We start from the raw sequence: 15,939 nt of genomic DNA, 5'->3' as shown, positions 1-15,939 counted from the left end.
AATACATTTTTCTGACAGTCAGAGAGTTTAAATGTCAAAAGCAATGTTAAAATTTGAATTTCCATGAAAATCTTTAGCAGGAACATAAAGCACTAAATTGAATAAAGAAAGTATGACAAACAATATGAATGTAACTAAACCAAAGGAGGCAATAAAAATGAATGACCAGACTGATGTCACAAGGAGAGGTTGTTGCTGACTCCTCTTCACCCTAAAAGGAGTATGAGAACAATTAACTTCCACAGAATTAGTACTGCAGAGAATCAGAGCACTTAGAATGACTTTGTGGTGACTGCTTTTAGCTAAAGAAACAGAACCAGGGTCTATCCTTAAGACAGCCAATGATTTGATTTCCTGTATTAATAGAAACTATCTCATCTGCATGTAAGAACAGCTCACTAAAGGGACCTTATGAAGGAAAAAGTCCTCCAATTACAGATAACCTAATTTGGAGTTTATCACCACATTATTTTCTCAGTTCTCCAATCATATCAGAGGATGAACCTACTGGCAAAGGCAACTTCTTTTTGAAGCCATGCAACCTTATCCCTTCTGCCCCTCTGCTGAACCACGATGCATTCAGCAGATCTGCTTTCAAATATGCTGGGAATTCCCTGCTGAGCACTGCCAATGCCAGCCAAAATACACATTCTCTACTGTACTACATTTTCAAAGCATCTACCACAGAATGCCACTCTGAAAGAACCACTACTTCATATTCCAACATTTAACATTTAACAGTAATGACCAATACACCCCATTCATTCAGAAGAAAATACTGAACCTTATACAAATCCACATGACATGCACATGAAAACCAGAATGAAGTCAGACAGACACACAGATGTGAAAGAACATTTCCCTGTGTGTTTCCTTGTTGATCTTTGGCCATGACCAGACAATCATTATAGCTGTTGTGTAATATTGGAATGTAACAATAAATAGAAATTATTACTGAGTCTGCCACAAAACAGTGTAAGTCTCCACTGCCATACAACCAAATCCTGCAGAGAAACAACAAAATTTCATATTCCTGGCATCAAGAGCAGTAATGACAATAGGTACAGCTCAACTCTGTGTAGGGATTGCAGAGAAAGAACACTGCTGGGTTTTTTAAGACAATATGAAATTCTACGTTTCCAGACTAAGTTTCAAAAAAAAAGCCTGTAAAGAAGCATATACCAAAGCAAGCAAGGAGTTAAGTGCAATGTTCCAACATAACAGTAAGTTGTAGAGACTAAAGCTGGAGGTCAGGCTGCAGCCAAGAAACAAGAAATTGAGAAAAGCATGAAATCCTATCAACTGCAAGCAATAACATTTTTATTCACACGTACGTGTGCATATGTACACACCTACAGACAGTCTCATCTCTCTTCAATGCCTTACTAGAAAGCATTGGACAGCAAACACTGCAAGAAAATCAGCTTTGGGGCTGTACTTGAAGATGTTTAGCTATTTCAATCTAAATTACCAGCAATTCTCCACCATTGCCAACACTTTACCAAGACACAGCAACTAAGGAAAAATCCTGAATTCCAGTAACCCTGGAACCGTCTCTTTACCACAAGGTTAAGTTGTAATCATTTTGAGTGGCATCAAAACTTAAAGTCTTTGAGTGAGAAAACTGATGGGCACAAGATTAGCTAACTCTGTATTTCTAAACTGTATTGAATTGAAATGTTTCCAAACTTCAGTAACAAAATATTAAGGCAGTGTAGTAGTGCTACCCCATACCCTTTCAGATTATGTAAATTAACACATCTTAGACCTGAAAACACAATGAAATACTAAAATCAGGCACATCAACATGGCTGCACCTCGGTCCTGTAGCCAGACTGCTGCTGCCAAACACCACAAGTCATCAATGAAGAAAGGAACAGATAAATTTCTGAGCTAAGTCTTCAACTCAAAATTGGCTATGACCTGGACAATATTTTAATCCAGAGGTCAACAATCACAGAAGATGGTCAAACCATAGAGATTATTCCTAGCAAAGAGTGTGGTAGCCAGCAGCACTTCGTCAAGCGCACGGGGCTGTCAGCTTCCCTAAAGCATCAGAAGCACCACAGGTACAGAGGTCAGCTACAGCAACCAGCCACTGCCTCCAGCACAGTCCCCTGAGAGATGAGCAAGATGTGAGCCAGTCTTCACCTGGGCATTTGAATACAATTTCCAAAGAGCTCTTCAGACAGGTGGGAAGCAGGGCACAGGCCCCAGCTCTCATTCCAGGTGCAGACAGGGGCAGAACAAATGATTCCCCTTACACATTGTGTCAACTACAGGTGGTCACCGCTAAAATAATCCTGCTCACTAGCCAAAACCTTCAAGAAGGGACTACAAAAAGCAAACAACTGACAAAAGAGTTAACCTGATGGACTGCCAGACAATGTCTTCTACACAAAGATGTTGATATTAAAATAAGTAGGCAAGATGAAGAGCTTGAAGCAGACACTGTGCAGGACAAAAACTCAGAAAGATTATTTCTGTGTGCCAAGGGAAATCATTACAGGGACCAGAGATGTGAGATTCTAAGAAAAGTCCTCCTCACTCCCCACAGCACAGCTTCAACTGAACTCCTCTTCACACACTTATCCTCCCTCTCTTGTCACAACCTTCTTGCACTTCCACTCAAATATTTTCCTACTAGAAGGAAAACAGCAGTGAGCAATAGTGTAAACCTTGAGCCCCTTCACACTGGTAGACACCTCCTTTCCACTTTCACAACAGAAGGCAGGACATGGTATTGTTTCCACAAATCATAATGGCCCATCTTGTGTATTGCATGAGACCAAACCAGAAAAGCAAAAGGGATAGAAGTTACTTGTCAGAAAGGTAAAAAAGGCTACTCAGTTTTCATTCTCCATAAATGAGTGGGTTAAAATGCTTTTACAATTCTTCCTGCATCCCCTTACAATTCATTTCTATGGACAATTTCAGTGTTCTGAATTTTACTCATGAAACAGAGTCTCAAAATCAGCGTCTAAACAACACTTTGTCCTAGAGACAATTTTGTCTGGGTCAGCAATTTTCAAATTTTGTATCAGTGTTCACACTGTCAGGATAATTTCTACATGCCTTCTGAACCTGTAGTGTGAGAGCCATCACACTGGTGGAAGGAAGGCACAGGCCCTGCAGGACATATCCTGTAAAGAAGGGCAAGGGTGGCTTAGAGAGCAACCAAAAGTGAAGTGAAATTAAAGGTATGAGAAAGTTCTTCAACTAAGAGAGACAGAATAAAATGTTAACAGATCCATGGAGGCTACAAGAGGAGAGGAAGCTATGGCAGAAAGAACTTGCTCAGCGTATTCTCAACAAAACACTGCTGGAGATATTCAACGTCTTCCAGCTATCTTCTTTTAACTCCATGAGTCACCACCCCTCCAACCCAACACCTCCCCAGCAATACCCTCCACACCCTATTCTCTGTGCTTTAGGAACTCCAGAGATAGGAAAATGCCAACTGTTTCATCCATGTATGGGCTGCCCTGGAGTTCAAAACCCACACCCTTTCAAAACTTTTCAACTCATTCCTACTGCCTTGAATTTACTGTCCTGATGCTGCCCTCATCTTGGCATCAGAAAGTCAGAAAAATCCAGAGGTGTCACAAGCAGGTTTTGCTCTAAAGACACCATGCCAGAACCCCTTGTCCAAGTGATTCAGCCACCTGCTTTTCTTTGATCATGCCCAGTTTCATTGTTCAAAGACCTGCAAGGAATATGAGTCATGTTTGTGTGAGGATACCTGCTCACAGGTCTTTCATCCTCCCTGTAATTAACATGACTTTAAAAAATAACTCTATAATTTACATACAAACCCTTATTTTAGGCCACTGCTCTTTGACCATGTATTTCAGTCCATAGACAAAACCTCCAAATGAATTTGAGGCAGAAAGCTGCAATACACATTCACTGAAAAACACCAGTTCTCATTCAGGATTCTTTTGCTGTACAGGATGAAGCCCAGCTTCAAAGCCAACATCTAATCTTTGTGAGTTACCCAGTTATCACTAAGACTGCCTGCAAATCTTGTGAATGCTAGAAATCATGCTGCCTCTGAACACTTAGCAACAGGAATTTATTCACCGACCTATAATTTTACGTGTAATACTGAACAACTTTTTCAAAGTTGCATCCCCAACTGCACAAACATAATCAGCTCACAAGGCTGCTGAAAGCAGCAGTTCTGCCATCTGTCTGCTTATTCCCACCTCACAATTGTGCAGACACAAATGTTTGTGAAGCCATGCAATGATCCAGAGAGAACCAAACTCTGTAACCAATTGGGGAAAAATATAAAATTATTGTTAGATCATTTCCTGATCTATACAACCATGCATGCTGGCACAAGCATGGGAATAAACAGAAATTACATTACTAATTTTAATGACAGTGCCACTTTCTGAAGTCTAAAAGTTCAGAAGTTGATGCAGCAACTTTTCACCAGCTCTAGAAACTACATCTGAAGAACACATATGAATTTCAGAAAAAATTACATAATTTTACTTAGTTTGCAATTGTGTTGTGTTTAAAGTAAGAAGCAGGAGGAAAAAAGTAAATTGATTTACTGCTTACTAAGAAGAATCAAAGTGCTTACTGGAAAACAGTGCTGAAATCTTCACCCCTGCCTCAGTTTCCTCCAGTAATAAAACAAACAGTAGAACTAATCTGTTCAACAAATCATTCTACAACACAGATAAAAAACCATAACACCAATGTAATATTGTTACAGAGACAGACAAAATTCAACTCTCTCACAGCAATGAAAAAGTGAAACAGCACAAAGCTGATGTTGCAACCTATAGTGGTCTGGGATGGAGAACAGACACAGGACAATGCACAGCAAAATGGCTACTGAGAGCAGCAGTTGCTGAACAGTTGGTATCTACAAAAGGACAGACATGGATTTGCAAAAGACCTGGGTAAAGAAACTCACAGTGGAGTCTCCCTGCCCTCCTTTCATTATTGGTACTCTGATGAAATCACATAGGAGTTATGAAGAGCATATAGGGAAGACTTGCTGGGGTGGCAGGTTAAGTAGGAATCCACAGAGCTGGGTTGTCATGACAGCAGCTGAAAGTATGCAAGAGATGTATAGATCCTGGGTGTTAGAACAGCAAGGACTACAAATAAGATTATCAATACATTACATTTTTAAACACCAAGAAGCATACACTACATCTCATTAATGAAACACAGACTGCACAATAACTGTTTGCACTGGTGAAGGTGCACGAGGGTCCAGGACATACACGGAAAATCTGTACTCATTAAGTACTGAGAAAGCACAGGTTCTCATGAACTTGATAGTCATGCTATACATAGGAGGAAAAAAGTGACATGCACTCTGGTGGACCAACACAGTCGAGTCTCAGCTGGAGCTTGGAAACTCACCACATGAGCTCCATTTCATTTAAAAGCAAAGTAAAACAGCGGAAACTCAATTTCAACAACCCCTTATGTTAACTCTGCAATCAAACAGACTTGGATCATGCAGCAACTCGGTAACTCATCCCGGCTGAGAGGAAGGAACTTCCTGTCAGAGAGAAGTTACTCCCTGAAGTGTCTGAGCTTATCTGCAGCAGCATGCCCGGCTCCCCAGCACAGGCAGGCTGCAGGTGCTGACATGCTGGGCAAGACGGTCCTGGCAGGTCACTTCTGAAGGCAGTGTGGCACAAGGTTCAAGACAAACACTGAACAAGAGTGGCCAGGGATGGGAATAAAACAGGCCCTTGTTGGACACTCTTGCAAGGAAGCTTGGGAGGCAGAGGGAGGATGGGAGTAACAGGTGTTTATGTGATCTTTTCAAAACTCTGGGAATTTGATGTGGTGGATTACTCAGGGACTCGGGATGTCTAACACTGGGTGATCTTCAGGAGTCATTACAAAGCAAGGACTCTGAACGATATGAGACCAAAGTAGCGTTACAAGTGCCTGGCACGGGGAATGTACAGGTACACCAGTGTTCACAAATCCGGGACTCGCACACAGGGCTCTTACACTAGGTACTCACCATCCAGCACTGGTGAAGGAGAGGCCCGCCCTCATGCCGAACACACGGACAGCGAGAGGCTGCCTAGTGAAGGGGTCCCAGTAAGGACTACAGGTGAAACTGAGCGAGGAGGGAGCTACTCGGGGACTGCTGAACACAGCCCCCGAGCGGGGAGAGGGCACTGCCCACGGAGCGCGGCGGCCGGAGGTGGCCGCGGAGCCTGCCACAAAGGCGGCCCCTCGGACCAGGGCGCTGCCAGAGGTGTGAGGGATCACGGGGGAGATGTCACCAGCGAGCCCCGCGAGCGACGGGCCAAGAGGGGCCGGGGAGGACTCACGGAGCTGGCGGGCAGCGCGGCGCCCCCGGGGGCGAGCCCGGCGCGGGAGGGCAGCGCGGCTCCCGGGGAGCGGGGGCGCCCGCGGGCCGGGCCCGGGGACAGGCGTGGGGCCAGGCGAGGACAGCGGTCGGGCGGCGACAGCGGGGAAGGTGCCGGGCGGGAGGCGGGAGCCAGCGGGGAAGGAGTGAGGGAGGGCGCCCGGCCGGGGGGGAGCCGGGCGGGACGGGCGCGCACGAGGCGCCCACGCGGGCGGTCGCGCCGATACTCACTATGGGTCGTTGGTGAAGCGGGGGCTCCGCGGGGGCTGGTATCCGTACAGGTGACAGTAAAGCACATCGAAGCAGAAGCAGCACATCTCGGCCGACACCACCATCTTCCTGCAGCCGGGCCCGCCGGAGCCGGGGGAGGCGAGCAGCGAGGAGGCCGGCGGGGAGAGGCCGGCGGGGCCCCCGCCGCAGCTGGGCGGCAGCGGCGGGGACAGGGCGCAGCCGGCGGCGCCCCCCGCCAGTCCCCCAATGCCGTTCAGGCGGGGGCCCCCCGGCGGGGGCAGCGCCCCCGGCTCGCCCCCCGCCGCCGCCGCCCCGCCGCAGTGGGAGCCGCCGCCGCCGCCACCCGGGCCGGCCGAGCCCGAGGGAGGGGAGCTGGAGAGTTTCTGCTTCTTCACCCCGCAGCAACCCGCCGCCATCTTGGAGCCGTCTCCCCCCACGCAGCGCTTCCGACCCATGGCGGGGGGGCCAGCCGGCCGGCCGGGGGACGTGCGGCGGCCCGCTCCGCCTCCTGCCGCGCCCGCTTCGCCTGCACGGGGAGGGGGCGGGAGAGGGGAGGATGAATGAGGAGCGGGAGGGAGAGGAGGATTGGCGGGGGAGGGGGGGAAAGAAGAGACAGAGAGAGCTGCGTTAGAGCGACCCGGTGAGCGGCCCCGGCGGCCAGGGCCGGGCCTGAGGGGGCAGCGCGGCCCGCAGGTGTGGCGGCCTTTCCCCTCCCCTCCACACGCCAAGCCGCCCCTCTCGCCTTCCCCCCGCGCTTTATCTCCTCCTTCTGCCAGGGAAGTGGAGCAACTCCACCTCGCGTGCTAAAAAAAAGAAAGAAAAAAATAAACCCACAAACCCGAGCTCTGCAGGCGCCGCACGGCAGGAGCAAAGCCCTTGAGATGGTTAAAAACACCCCGCTAAATAATTCAAGTGACCTGAAATGCCTTTCTCTGGGGAAGAGAAGGGGAGGGCTGTGTTGGAGCCGCCAGGCTGGGAGCCTGGAGAGAGTGCTTGGATGCAGCTGTTAAGCATGCAATCGTGATGGCTAAAAGCCACGAGCTTTATAGGCATATAGATATATAGATATATATATATATAAAAAATATATCTTTTTTTAATTACAGCTTTGGCAATTCCCAACCAGTAAATAGCAGCTCGGAGCATAGGCCCGCAGCTGCAGAGCTAGCAGCCATGACCCAGTGAGACCACGGCGCTGGGTGCGGGCAGCCCGGGACGGACCTCTAGGGAAGGGAAGTCCAGAGGAAAAAGGATGTGAGTTCCTGCTGTTCTCCAGAAACCAAAAATTAAGCTTATTAAGGAGAGGAAATGTGTTTTATATTACTGTTTTACATTAGCCTCACATATAGATATGTCTGAATGGAGAGACTTGCAAACAGCCATAAAGTACTTAAAGATCTCGAAGTATATTTAGAAAATAACACCTCACTCGTCAGTGTTATGCAGCCATCTCCGGCATGGGATGTAACAGCTGTTTAACATAGACTAGCAACACTACAGGTTCAAGGAAGACAAGGGGGTGAGGACTGCCACACAGAGTTAAAATAATATCACAAGTTTAGAGAGACAGCTCTTACAGAAGCTGAAATGAAATATACAGAAAGATTTCAGTTTCAAACTATTTGGAGACTCGATTTTACATTTCTTGATGGAAATGGTTTCTCCAGCATCCTCATATTAATTTTGGCAGCATCTTAAATGATGTTTTTGAAATTACTAGATCTCCTATACTAATGGGTTAAAAGGCCCTTTGGAGGTTTCAGTCCAAATACTGGGTAAACTCCTCTTGCTTTGACTGTGAATCATAGCCTGAAGTAAAACAGCTGCAGGGAATAATAGCAAACAGAAATGAGAATTAGATGGTGTGAAGCAGTCTTTTCCATTATTAAATGTAATGTTTATGTTAGGAGCTGGCGAATACTTGAGAAGGGAACCCAATTACCTTCCCAAACAATGTTCAAGTTTCTTTCAAAACAAAGATAGTGTTTTCTACTGAGGGATTCAATTGTTTAAAATCAGTTAGCAGTGACACCTTCTGTTGCTTTTGGGAAAATAGTTTCTCCAGGTATTGAATTCTGTCTTTTTCTCTTTTTTTTAACATACTATATTATTTAAGACCAATATTTATAAAAATATTCAGTAATTGCAAAAGCTTACAATTCAGACTGAAAGATTAATTGTTCACTCCACTGGGACAGATATTTGGAAGATTCATTGTAAGGCTCAGAGCTAAGACTGAAATCCTTATGCAATATCAAGACTACTGATAATGAATAGATAACTTTTTGATTACATATTGTATTGCAAATGGTCCCTGAATGAAAGGGTAAACCAAGGATATTACTTAATCATTAGAAAAACCTTCCTTTTTCCACTTCTGCTGATGCTCTCTGCTGTATTTGCCTATAGTTGTGCTCTTATTTTACCTCAGTGCATGTAGTGCATACCAACTGTCTAGGTAAAGACAACAACACATATACAAACACAGCTGTGGAAACTAGTGGAATCAGGAAGACAGAATTGTATTATCAAATATCTTGAAGTAGAGAGAACTACAGCCACACAAAATGTTCTTCATAGCTCAATGGAAATTTTCCATTTCTATTTGAAGGAGCATTTATTCTTTGGATAATATGGCTTTGGTTAATAGCAGCATGTGTTTAATTGGTCCTTTGCTTCAGTAAAGTATCAAAGACTTTTACATTTCTTACTACAAGAAACCTGAATGTACTTCTATGCTCTGCTAACTTTAGCAGATTCTTTCCTGTTGGTCGATGACAGTGCTGTGCCTCGTGGAGTCAAGTGTCCCAAGTGAACTCTGGATGAAAAATAAACTCTTTAGCAGTACCAACAGAATCAGAATGGTTGTGCAATTAGGTCAATGCAATTTAGGAGTAATGCAGCTCTCCTTTATGACTACAGCTGTTTAGCCCTATTGCTCACCTCATGTTCTAAAGCCGCAGTGATTTCAGAAAAGTCACTTGTTACAAGTAGCAGATTAAAATTAATGTTTTAATTAAAAAGTGAAGCTTATTATTAAAAGATCTGTAAGTTATTATAGTAAACACAGAATTATTTGCAGAAATATATTTCTCAGTGATCTGACACTGCTCTGAAGGATTGCCCTTCTTAAACAAAATAATCAGAATTTATAAGTATCTAGGGGAAACTATATCCTGACAGACACAATTTACTTGCTTTTGAATCTGAGGTAAAATTTGCACTGACTGTAGTAGAAGTCAGATTGTTTTAAGTGGGCCAAAAGATCATCTATGTTTCCCCATTATGTTTCCTACAATCTAATTAGAAGATAAATCAACCAGATCAAGGAAACAATGAGCCAAAATTTGGCTCCATCAGTAAGCAGGGGTGATATAATCCTTGCCTTATTAGTATCAATTCTTTTAATAGGCTCTGGAACAGGTGAGGGATTTAAAAGGGTACTTAAAATAGCACATTTAGGCTGTTTGGCTCCATGTGCACTTCTGCAGGAGTAGTAATGTTGGTTCAAGCAGTTTTACCTCAGCTAATTGTTCTCTTTCCTGCCCCACCCATTCTGATGTGTTCATGCAGCTCTTTGTGCAGATGTGAGGCAGACGATCAACTTTAAAACCTTAAATTTCCATCAATTATTTTTCAGCCAAATCAATTCTCCAGTCTGGTTTATCAGAGGGCTGCACAAAAATCTGTGTTGGTCTCTTGGAGTGGCTACACAAAACTGAGAATTAGTGGCTTTGGGCAGCTGAAGCAGTGCTGGTGAAAAATAAATTAGAAGATGCAGCCTAAAGCAGCATTTCATATATTTATGGGGAAACTGTCAGAAATCACAGAAATATTTGAATTTTAAATAATAGGTAAAGAAAATCAGTTGAGGAAAGATAAAGAGCCTTGAATGGGAAGGAAATTCATTTATACTTGGGACTGTAGAAAAGTCAGAGCCAGACAATGAAGGAAAGGGAAACAGAAAGTCCTCTTTTCAAAATACAGAATATTCCACTTTCTGAGAACTGAAGAAAATATTATACTACAAATAATTCTGTAAAAAGAAAATCCCTTCAAAAATTGAACTAGGTAAACAGCTAGCATGTCTATGGAGTTGTAACTATTCTAGAGAAAAGTCTGTGCGTACATCTTCCAAAATTAAATTCTATCTTTCTATCTTCCCATCCTAATGAGCTTTTTTTGGATGGGCCTGCCATAAAACTGAAAGATTTACATGCTAAAAATTCCTTTGTTCTGAGGAGTTTCCACCCATTGTAGAGCCACTGTAGGCAACTCTTCCCTTGCTCTGCAGCCTACAGGGCATCAAGGGTGTAGCTGGAAAGAAAGTGGGTTTGCTTGTATTACTTTCTCACATAATTCCCAAACTGGTCTATCACACTCTTGAGGCTGATGTGAGTTTTCCTCAGTATATTCTGCTTAGACAGAATAGTTTCTGTTCTTCACTTACACTCAGTGTCTCAGTTGTCCCCAGGAGAAATTAGATGCAGCCCTGAATCTAGGCCAGAAAGTGTGCACAAAATCTAACAAAGCTAATGAAAGTTAACTTGCACATGTCTGAGAACAGCAATTGTTCCTACCATTTAGAGGCCATATCCTGCTATTGTTCCATATTTCAAACCCCTACTGAAGTTTCTTCTAAAAAATCTTGTACAAAAAATCATCTCCGGATGTGATAACAGCCAGCAGACAAAAGGTCCTCACATGTTTTTTTACTGGAATCCTGGTCCTGTGTCATATTTTGGACTATGTTATAATTTTACTGTACTGTGAATCCAATCTGTATTATTTTAAAATTCACATTGTTTTACAAGCATTTTTCACTCCAATGTGAATTTAAAGTTTGGTCCTGTTAAACCATCTGAGCTTGCACTGTAAAACTGGGCATTAGTTTGGGCATTAAAAAACCCCACAACAAAACAAACAAACAAACACCCCACCAAATAAACCCTCCAAAGCAAACAAGTAAAGCAAACAATAACCATGCATTCTAAAATGTTATTTGTCAAAGTAAATAATCTAGGACTGAACAGTTTCTGAAGTAGAGATAAAAGCATTAAGTGTGTCTATGGAGTCAGAAAAATTATTTCATTAAAAACCTAAAGTTCAAAGCACTTGTAATAAATGGAAGGTGAGACTAGTAGTAACTTTTTAATGGAATTCTTTTCAACTAATTCTGTGAGCTGCAATGTTCCTCAAATATTATGTTAATACCATATCCTATCCTTTTCAATGTATTTTTCCATTGTACAGTGATAAAAGGAGATGTAGCTTATGTAGCTGTATTCTCAATATGAATTCACTGTGGCTGCATTGAGGTCAGTGAAGCTACAGTGATTTATGCTAGCTGATACATTAATAATAAGCCTTAGGATATATTTTTTGACATGGCTGTTTGTAGTTAGTCTCCTTCACAAAATGTTTGCCACTGCTGTGGAGAACCTTTTATAATTATAGCATTTCTCAATTCTGAAGAGTGAGAGCTTTAAGAGTTGTAAGTTAATTACAACTATTAATGTCAATGTCTGTTTATCCAGTGCAGTGATACAGACACCACTAATGAACCTCAGCAACAGTCAAATAGGACACAACAATTGAGGTGTATTAGGAAAAATAGAATCATTAATTTTCAAGTGTATGAGTGGATTAGGAAGATAAAATGCATGGTGATGGTATGCTAAGAATTAAAATCTGATCAGGATTCCACAATTACAAGCCTGCTTATTCCTTTAGCCATCCCAAGGGGCCAGCACTTGATTTTGTATCTCATGTAAAAATGCCAATATGAAACTTTAATTTAAATTTAGTTAATGCAAGGAGCAGCAATTTCAGAAAAGAGGTGAATGTTAACAATACTAATTTATTATTAATGATGTTAATTGATAAGGATGACAGAAATGCTCCAGTGTAAGGAAGCCAACAGGCATAAATTCTCATCTTCCTTTTGATGCGAGAATGTGTTGAGCTTCCTTTTTCAGGTGTTATTTAATTTTCTCATGAAATGATTTGATTTCTTCTGGCTGCTGCTTTTGCTATCTTTTTGCACATGTTATCTAGCTTTTGGTGTTAAGGAATTCCACCTCCATTCCTCTAATGTCCAGTTCTTAGCTCAGGTTCATGCTCCCTTGCTCTGGTATTTCACACTGCTCAGATAGCATTGAAGCTGACATCTCTCTTCCTTTCAAAGAAATGAGATATACTGTTCTTTTCTCCAGAGACTGAAGAACTATTTTCTTTAATCTTTGTGAGCAGTGAAAACTCAGCAAATCCTTCTGCTGCCCTTTATCATTCTCAGTTCTATAAAAGAATCTGTAAATCTTAAGATGGCCAAGGACTGCTTCCACTGTTCCAGGTGGAAACATCTAGTCACTTGATATTGGATGGGTTTAGTTTTTCCTAGTGTAACATTTTGGCTATTGTTTTGAAAGTGTGTTCATTAGTAGACTATTGCAGCTTCTAAAAATATGCAAGCAGGGCACTCAAGTATTTTTCCATCTTTGCTATTGTAATACATTACTGTTTATCAACTGTATTTTTTTCCTTTCTCCCTAGAAGTATCAGCCTTTTTTATATTCAATGCCTAAATTACTTACCCTTATATCTTCAAGTGCTTCTGATCTGTACCTGTCACCCTGAATGATATGTTGATCCTCCTTTCTGTGACTGGTTTGATAAAATCACCACTTTGTTGCACTTCTCTCTTTTTCTGTGCAAAGTAAAAACTGACAAATGCCAGTGTTTTGCCATAAAGGTGCTGGTCCTTCAGCGCTATGAACTGCTAAAATCACTAAATATATTGTCTTAAAAGAGACTTGCTGTAAATGGAGTGTTAGTTACGAGCAGCTGTTACCCTCGGTGGCAAAAAGCCAGCAGGGTTCTGGAAAAGCCCTTGTCATTGCAGTTGTTCCTTTCCTCACCGGCACCTCGTGAGGGCAGCCCCAGTGTGGCTCAGGCTCAGCCTCACCCCTATCTGCTTTCACTTACTCAGTCCTGCAAATTCTTCTTTTCTTTCAAAGAAAAGCCGAACAACTCATGAGCCCCAAATCCTAACTCTTGTATCTTTATGGAGGGGACTAGCAGTCCTGAACCCCAACTTCTGCAAGTTTCTGAATAAAATTGGATCTGTTGGAACTGGTAGAATTCAGTGCCTGACTTATTCATTACATTTTCCTTAGTTTTATTGCTTCCTTTCTATAGAATTCATGTTCTCCAACATATTTTCTCATTTCTTTCTGTTACAAAAGTCAGTTCTCCTTTCAGACATGTATAAATCAAATTACTCCAGTGAGGTAAATAGAATTTCACTGTTACAGAATGATGAGTTCAAACCCAGACCTTTTAAACTGGTAGGTCCCCTTGTAAATTGATGAATGATTTGTCAGTTTCTAGGTCTCCTGAGCTATCCTCTGTTTTCAAGGAAAGTGATATTTTCCTAGATCAATAGCTATCCCCACAAAACTTTATGTCTTCCCATTTTTCTTATCTCCCACATTTGTATTCTCACTCTAGGGAAAGGCCTTCAGGCTGCCTGCTGGTGGTGATAATTTCTGTCATAGTTGTTTAATGTATAAAATAAACACATTGCATTAATTTTGAATAAAAAGCAGTTGGTAAGCATATAAGCTTCAAAAGTGTTACCTCTCTTGTGCACTTTTCCTTTCATTCACTAATTCTGATATTCCTTTTTCACATTATCCATATAACTCAGTCTGCCATTACACAAGTAAAAGTAGACCTTTTCTTTTTTAACATGATCATTATTTAAATGAAGTAAAACATATTTTAGAAGATTAATATAAATACTATTTCTTAAACTGTGAAGGAAGTCATAGCATTCAGGAAGCATTGTTGCTCATTATGTTTCCTGCTAACTATTATAAAAGGTGAAGTTACAGTTTTTAATATCTGGAAATATCTGTGATGATCAAGACTTGTGTCTGAGCTTTTATTTGCATGTTTGTTTTTCTCAGTGGTTTCTTCATAGTTAATACTCTAATAATCTACTGACTGCCAAAGATTGCACAATAATAACATAGTTTGATTTAAAGACCATACATATTATTTGAGGAAACTATTATTTCCATTCCTAATACCAAAAAACATATCCTTGTTACTTCAAGTGAAAAAAAAGGGCCATCTCTCATTGTGTATTTTAGAGTAAATGTATAAATTTTTTGATCTACAGGCTCCAGTTATAAATGAGATTCTGGGTTTATTACCATCTCCCTTGAAACTGCATCTCAATAATAATTAATTTGTTTTGATTAGCATTTCTGAAGAGCATTTCAAGATTGGAAGTATCCCTGTGACACAGTTCTTGAGAATCCTAGCACAGCATGTCAGATCTAAGGCACTGAAATATTTCAGGGCTATCTGTACGTGGGGTAGGTCCTTCCAGCTAATGCTCCATTTAGATTAGGGATATAGAAGAAATTTAAAAATAATTTAATAAAAAATCCTATATGTTTAACTCTTAAAAAAATCACATAAGAATTTGAATTCTCTGTTTTTCTATTGCTTACTTTGTGGTTGTTTTCACAGATCAAAGTCCAGCTGTCCAGTGTCATCACATTCAGATTCTGCCATGACCTGTAAGTCTCTCACCTCTAAATTTTCTATTGCAATAGAACAGTGGCTTGAAAACTGTTGTGGAATACTGAAATATGTCTCTCATTGAACTATCATTAAACAATATATGTTGGATATGGCTTGTCTTGTTATGCTAAATCCATGTAGTTCAAACACGTACACTTATAATATAATGCATCTGCTTTTTAAAATACTAGCTTATGATAATCTCATTAATTGCATTTTAAATGGAAGGTTCACAGTTTATCAAATCTACTTCTGTTTCTAGAGGTACCCTTACTCTAAAACTAGTTCTCTTTCTAGTTAAATCAGAATGAAATGAAAGTTATCAAAGGAAAATATTACATTTGCCCTTTGATGAACAATTACCAAGCATTACACGCTCAAAGTAAAAAATGGATAACATTTTATTTTATGAGTCCACTAACTAATAGTGAATTAGAATAAAACTCCCGTGGGAACACATTTGACATTCACATGAATAACAAATGAGTTCATTATGATCCCCTGCTTATAAAAAAATGGGAAATGAATTCATAATTATTAAGCATTTAAAAGTAACATTCCCCCAAAAGATAAAACCTTGTATTAAGTACCCAGCTGTGGTTCAGCTGCAGGGCTTTAAAGAACCTGAAATGAAGTGGTACCAGAAATGATTTGGTCATTTGCCACATTGCTTAACTACTTGGTTGCCAAAATAATGAAGATTTGAAAGCTAGTTAATGCCTTTGAATTAATTCTGAAAGTTTGAGATT

At 41.4% G+C, this 15,939-nt stretch overlaps 1 protein-coding gene across 2 annotated transcripts in view; it reads right to left on the bottom strand.

Annotated features, from left to right (window-relative positions):
* AMMECR1 (AMMECR nuclear protein 1) overlaps positions 1–15,939 on the bottom strand; it is a 95,992-nt gene that overhangs the window by 63,813 nt on the left and 16,240 nt on the right. The window contains exon 2 of one of the 2 annotated variants that reach the window (XM_066559399.1): positions 6,596–7,121. In XM_066559399.1, coding sequence (XP_066415496.1) covers positions 6,596–7,121 — 526 coding nt within the window. Of the gene's footprint in view, positions 1–6,595; positions 7,122–15,939 lie in introns of those variants that run through there. The other variant, XM_066559400.1, reaches the window with a different exon arrangement.

This window comes from Molothrus aeneus, chromosome 14 (genome assembly GCF_037042795.1).
Source record: "Molothrus aeneus isolate 106 chromosome 14, BPBGC_Maene_1.0, whole genome shotgun sequence".
Taxonomy (NCBI): domain Eukaryota; kingdom Metazoa; phylum Chordata; class Aves; order Passeriformes; family Icteridae; genus Molothrus; species Molothrus aeneus.
Note: the sequence above shows the minus strand (reverse complement) of the source record. Positions and strands in the feature narration are given on the sequence as shown.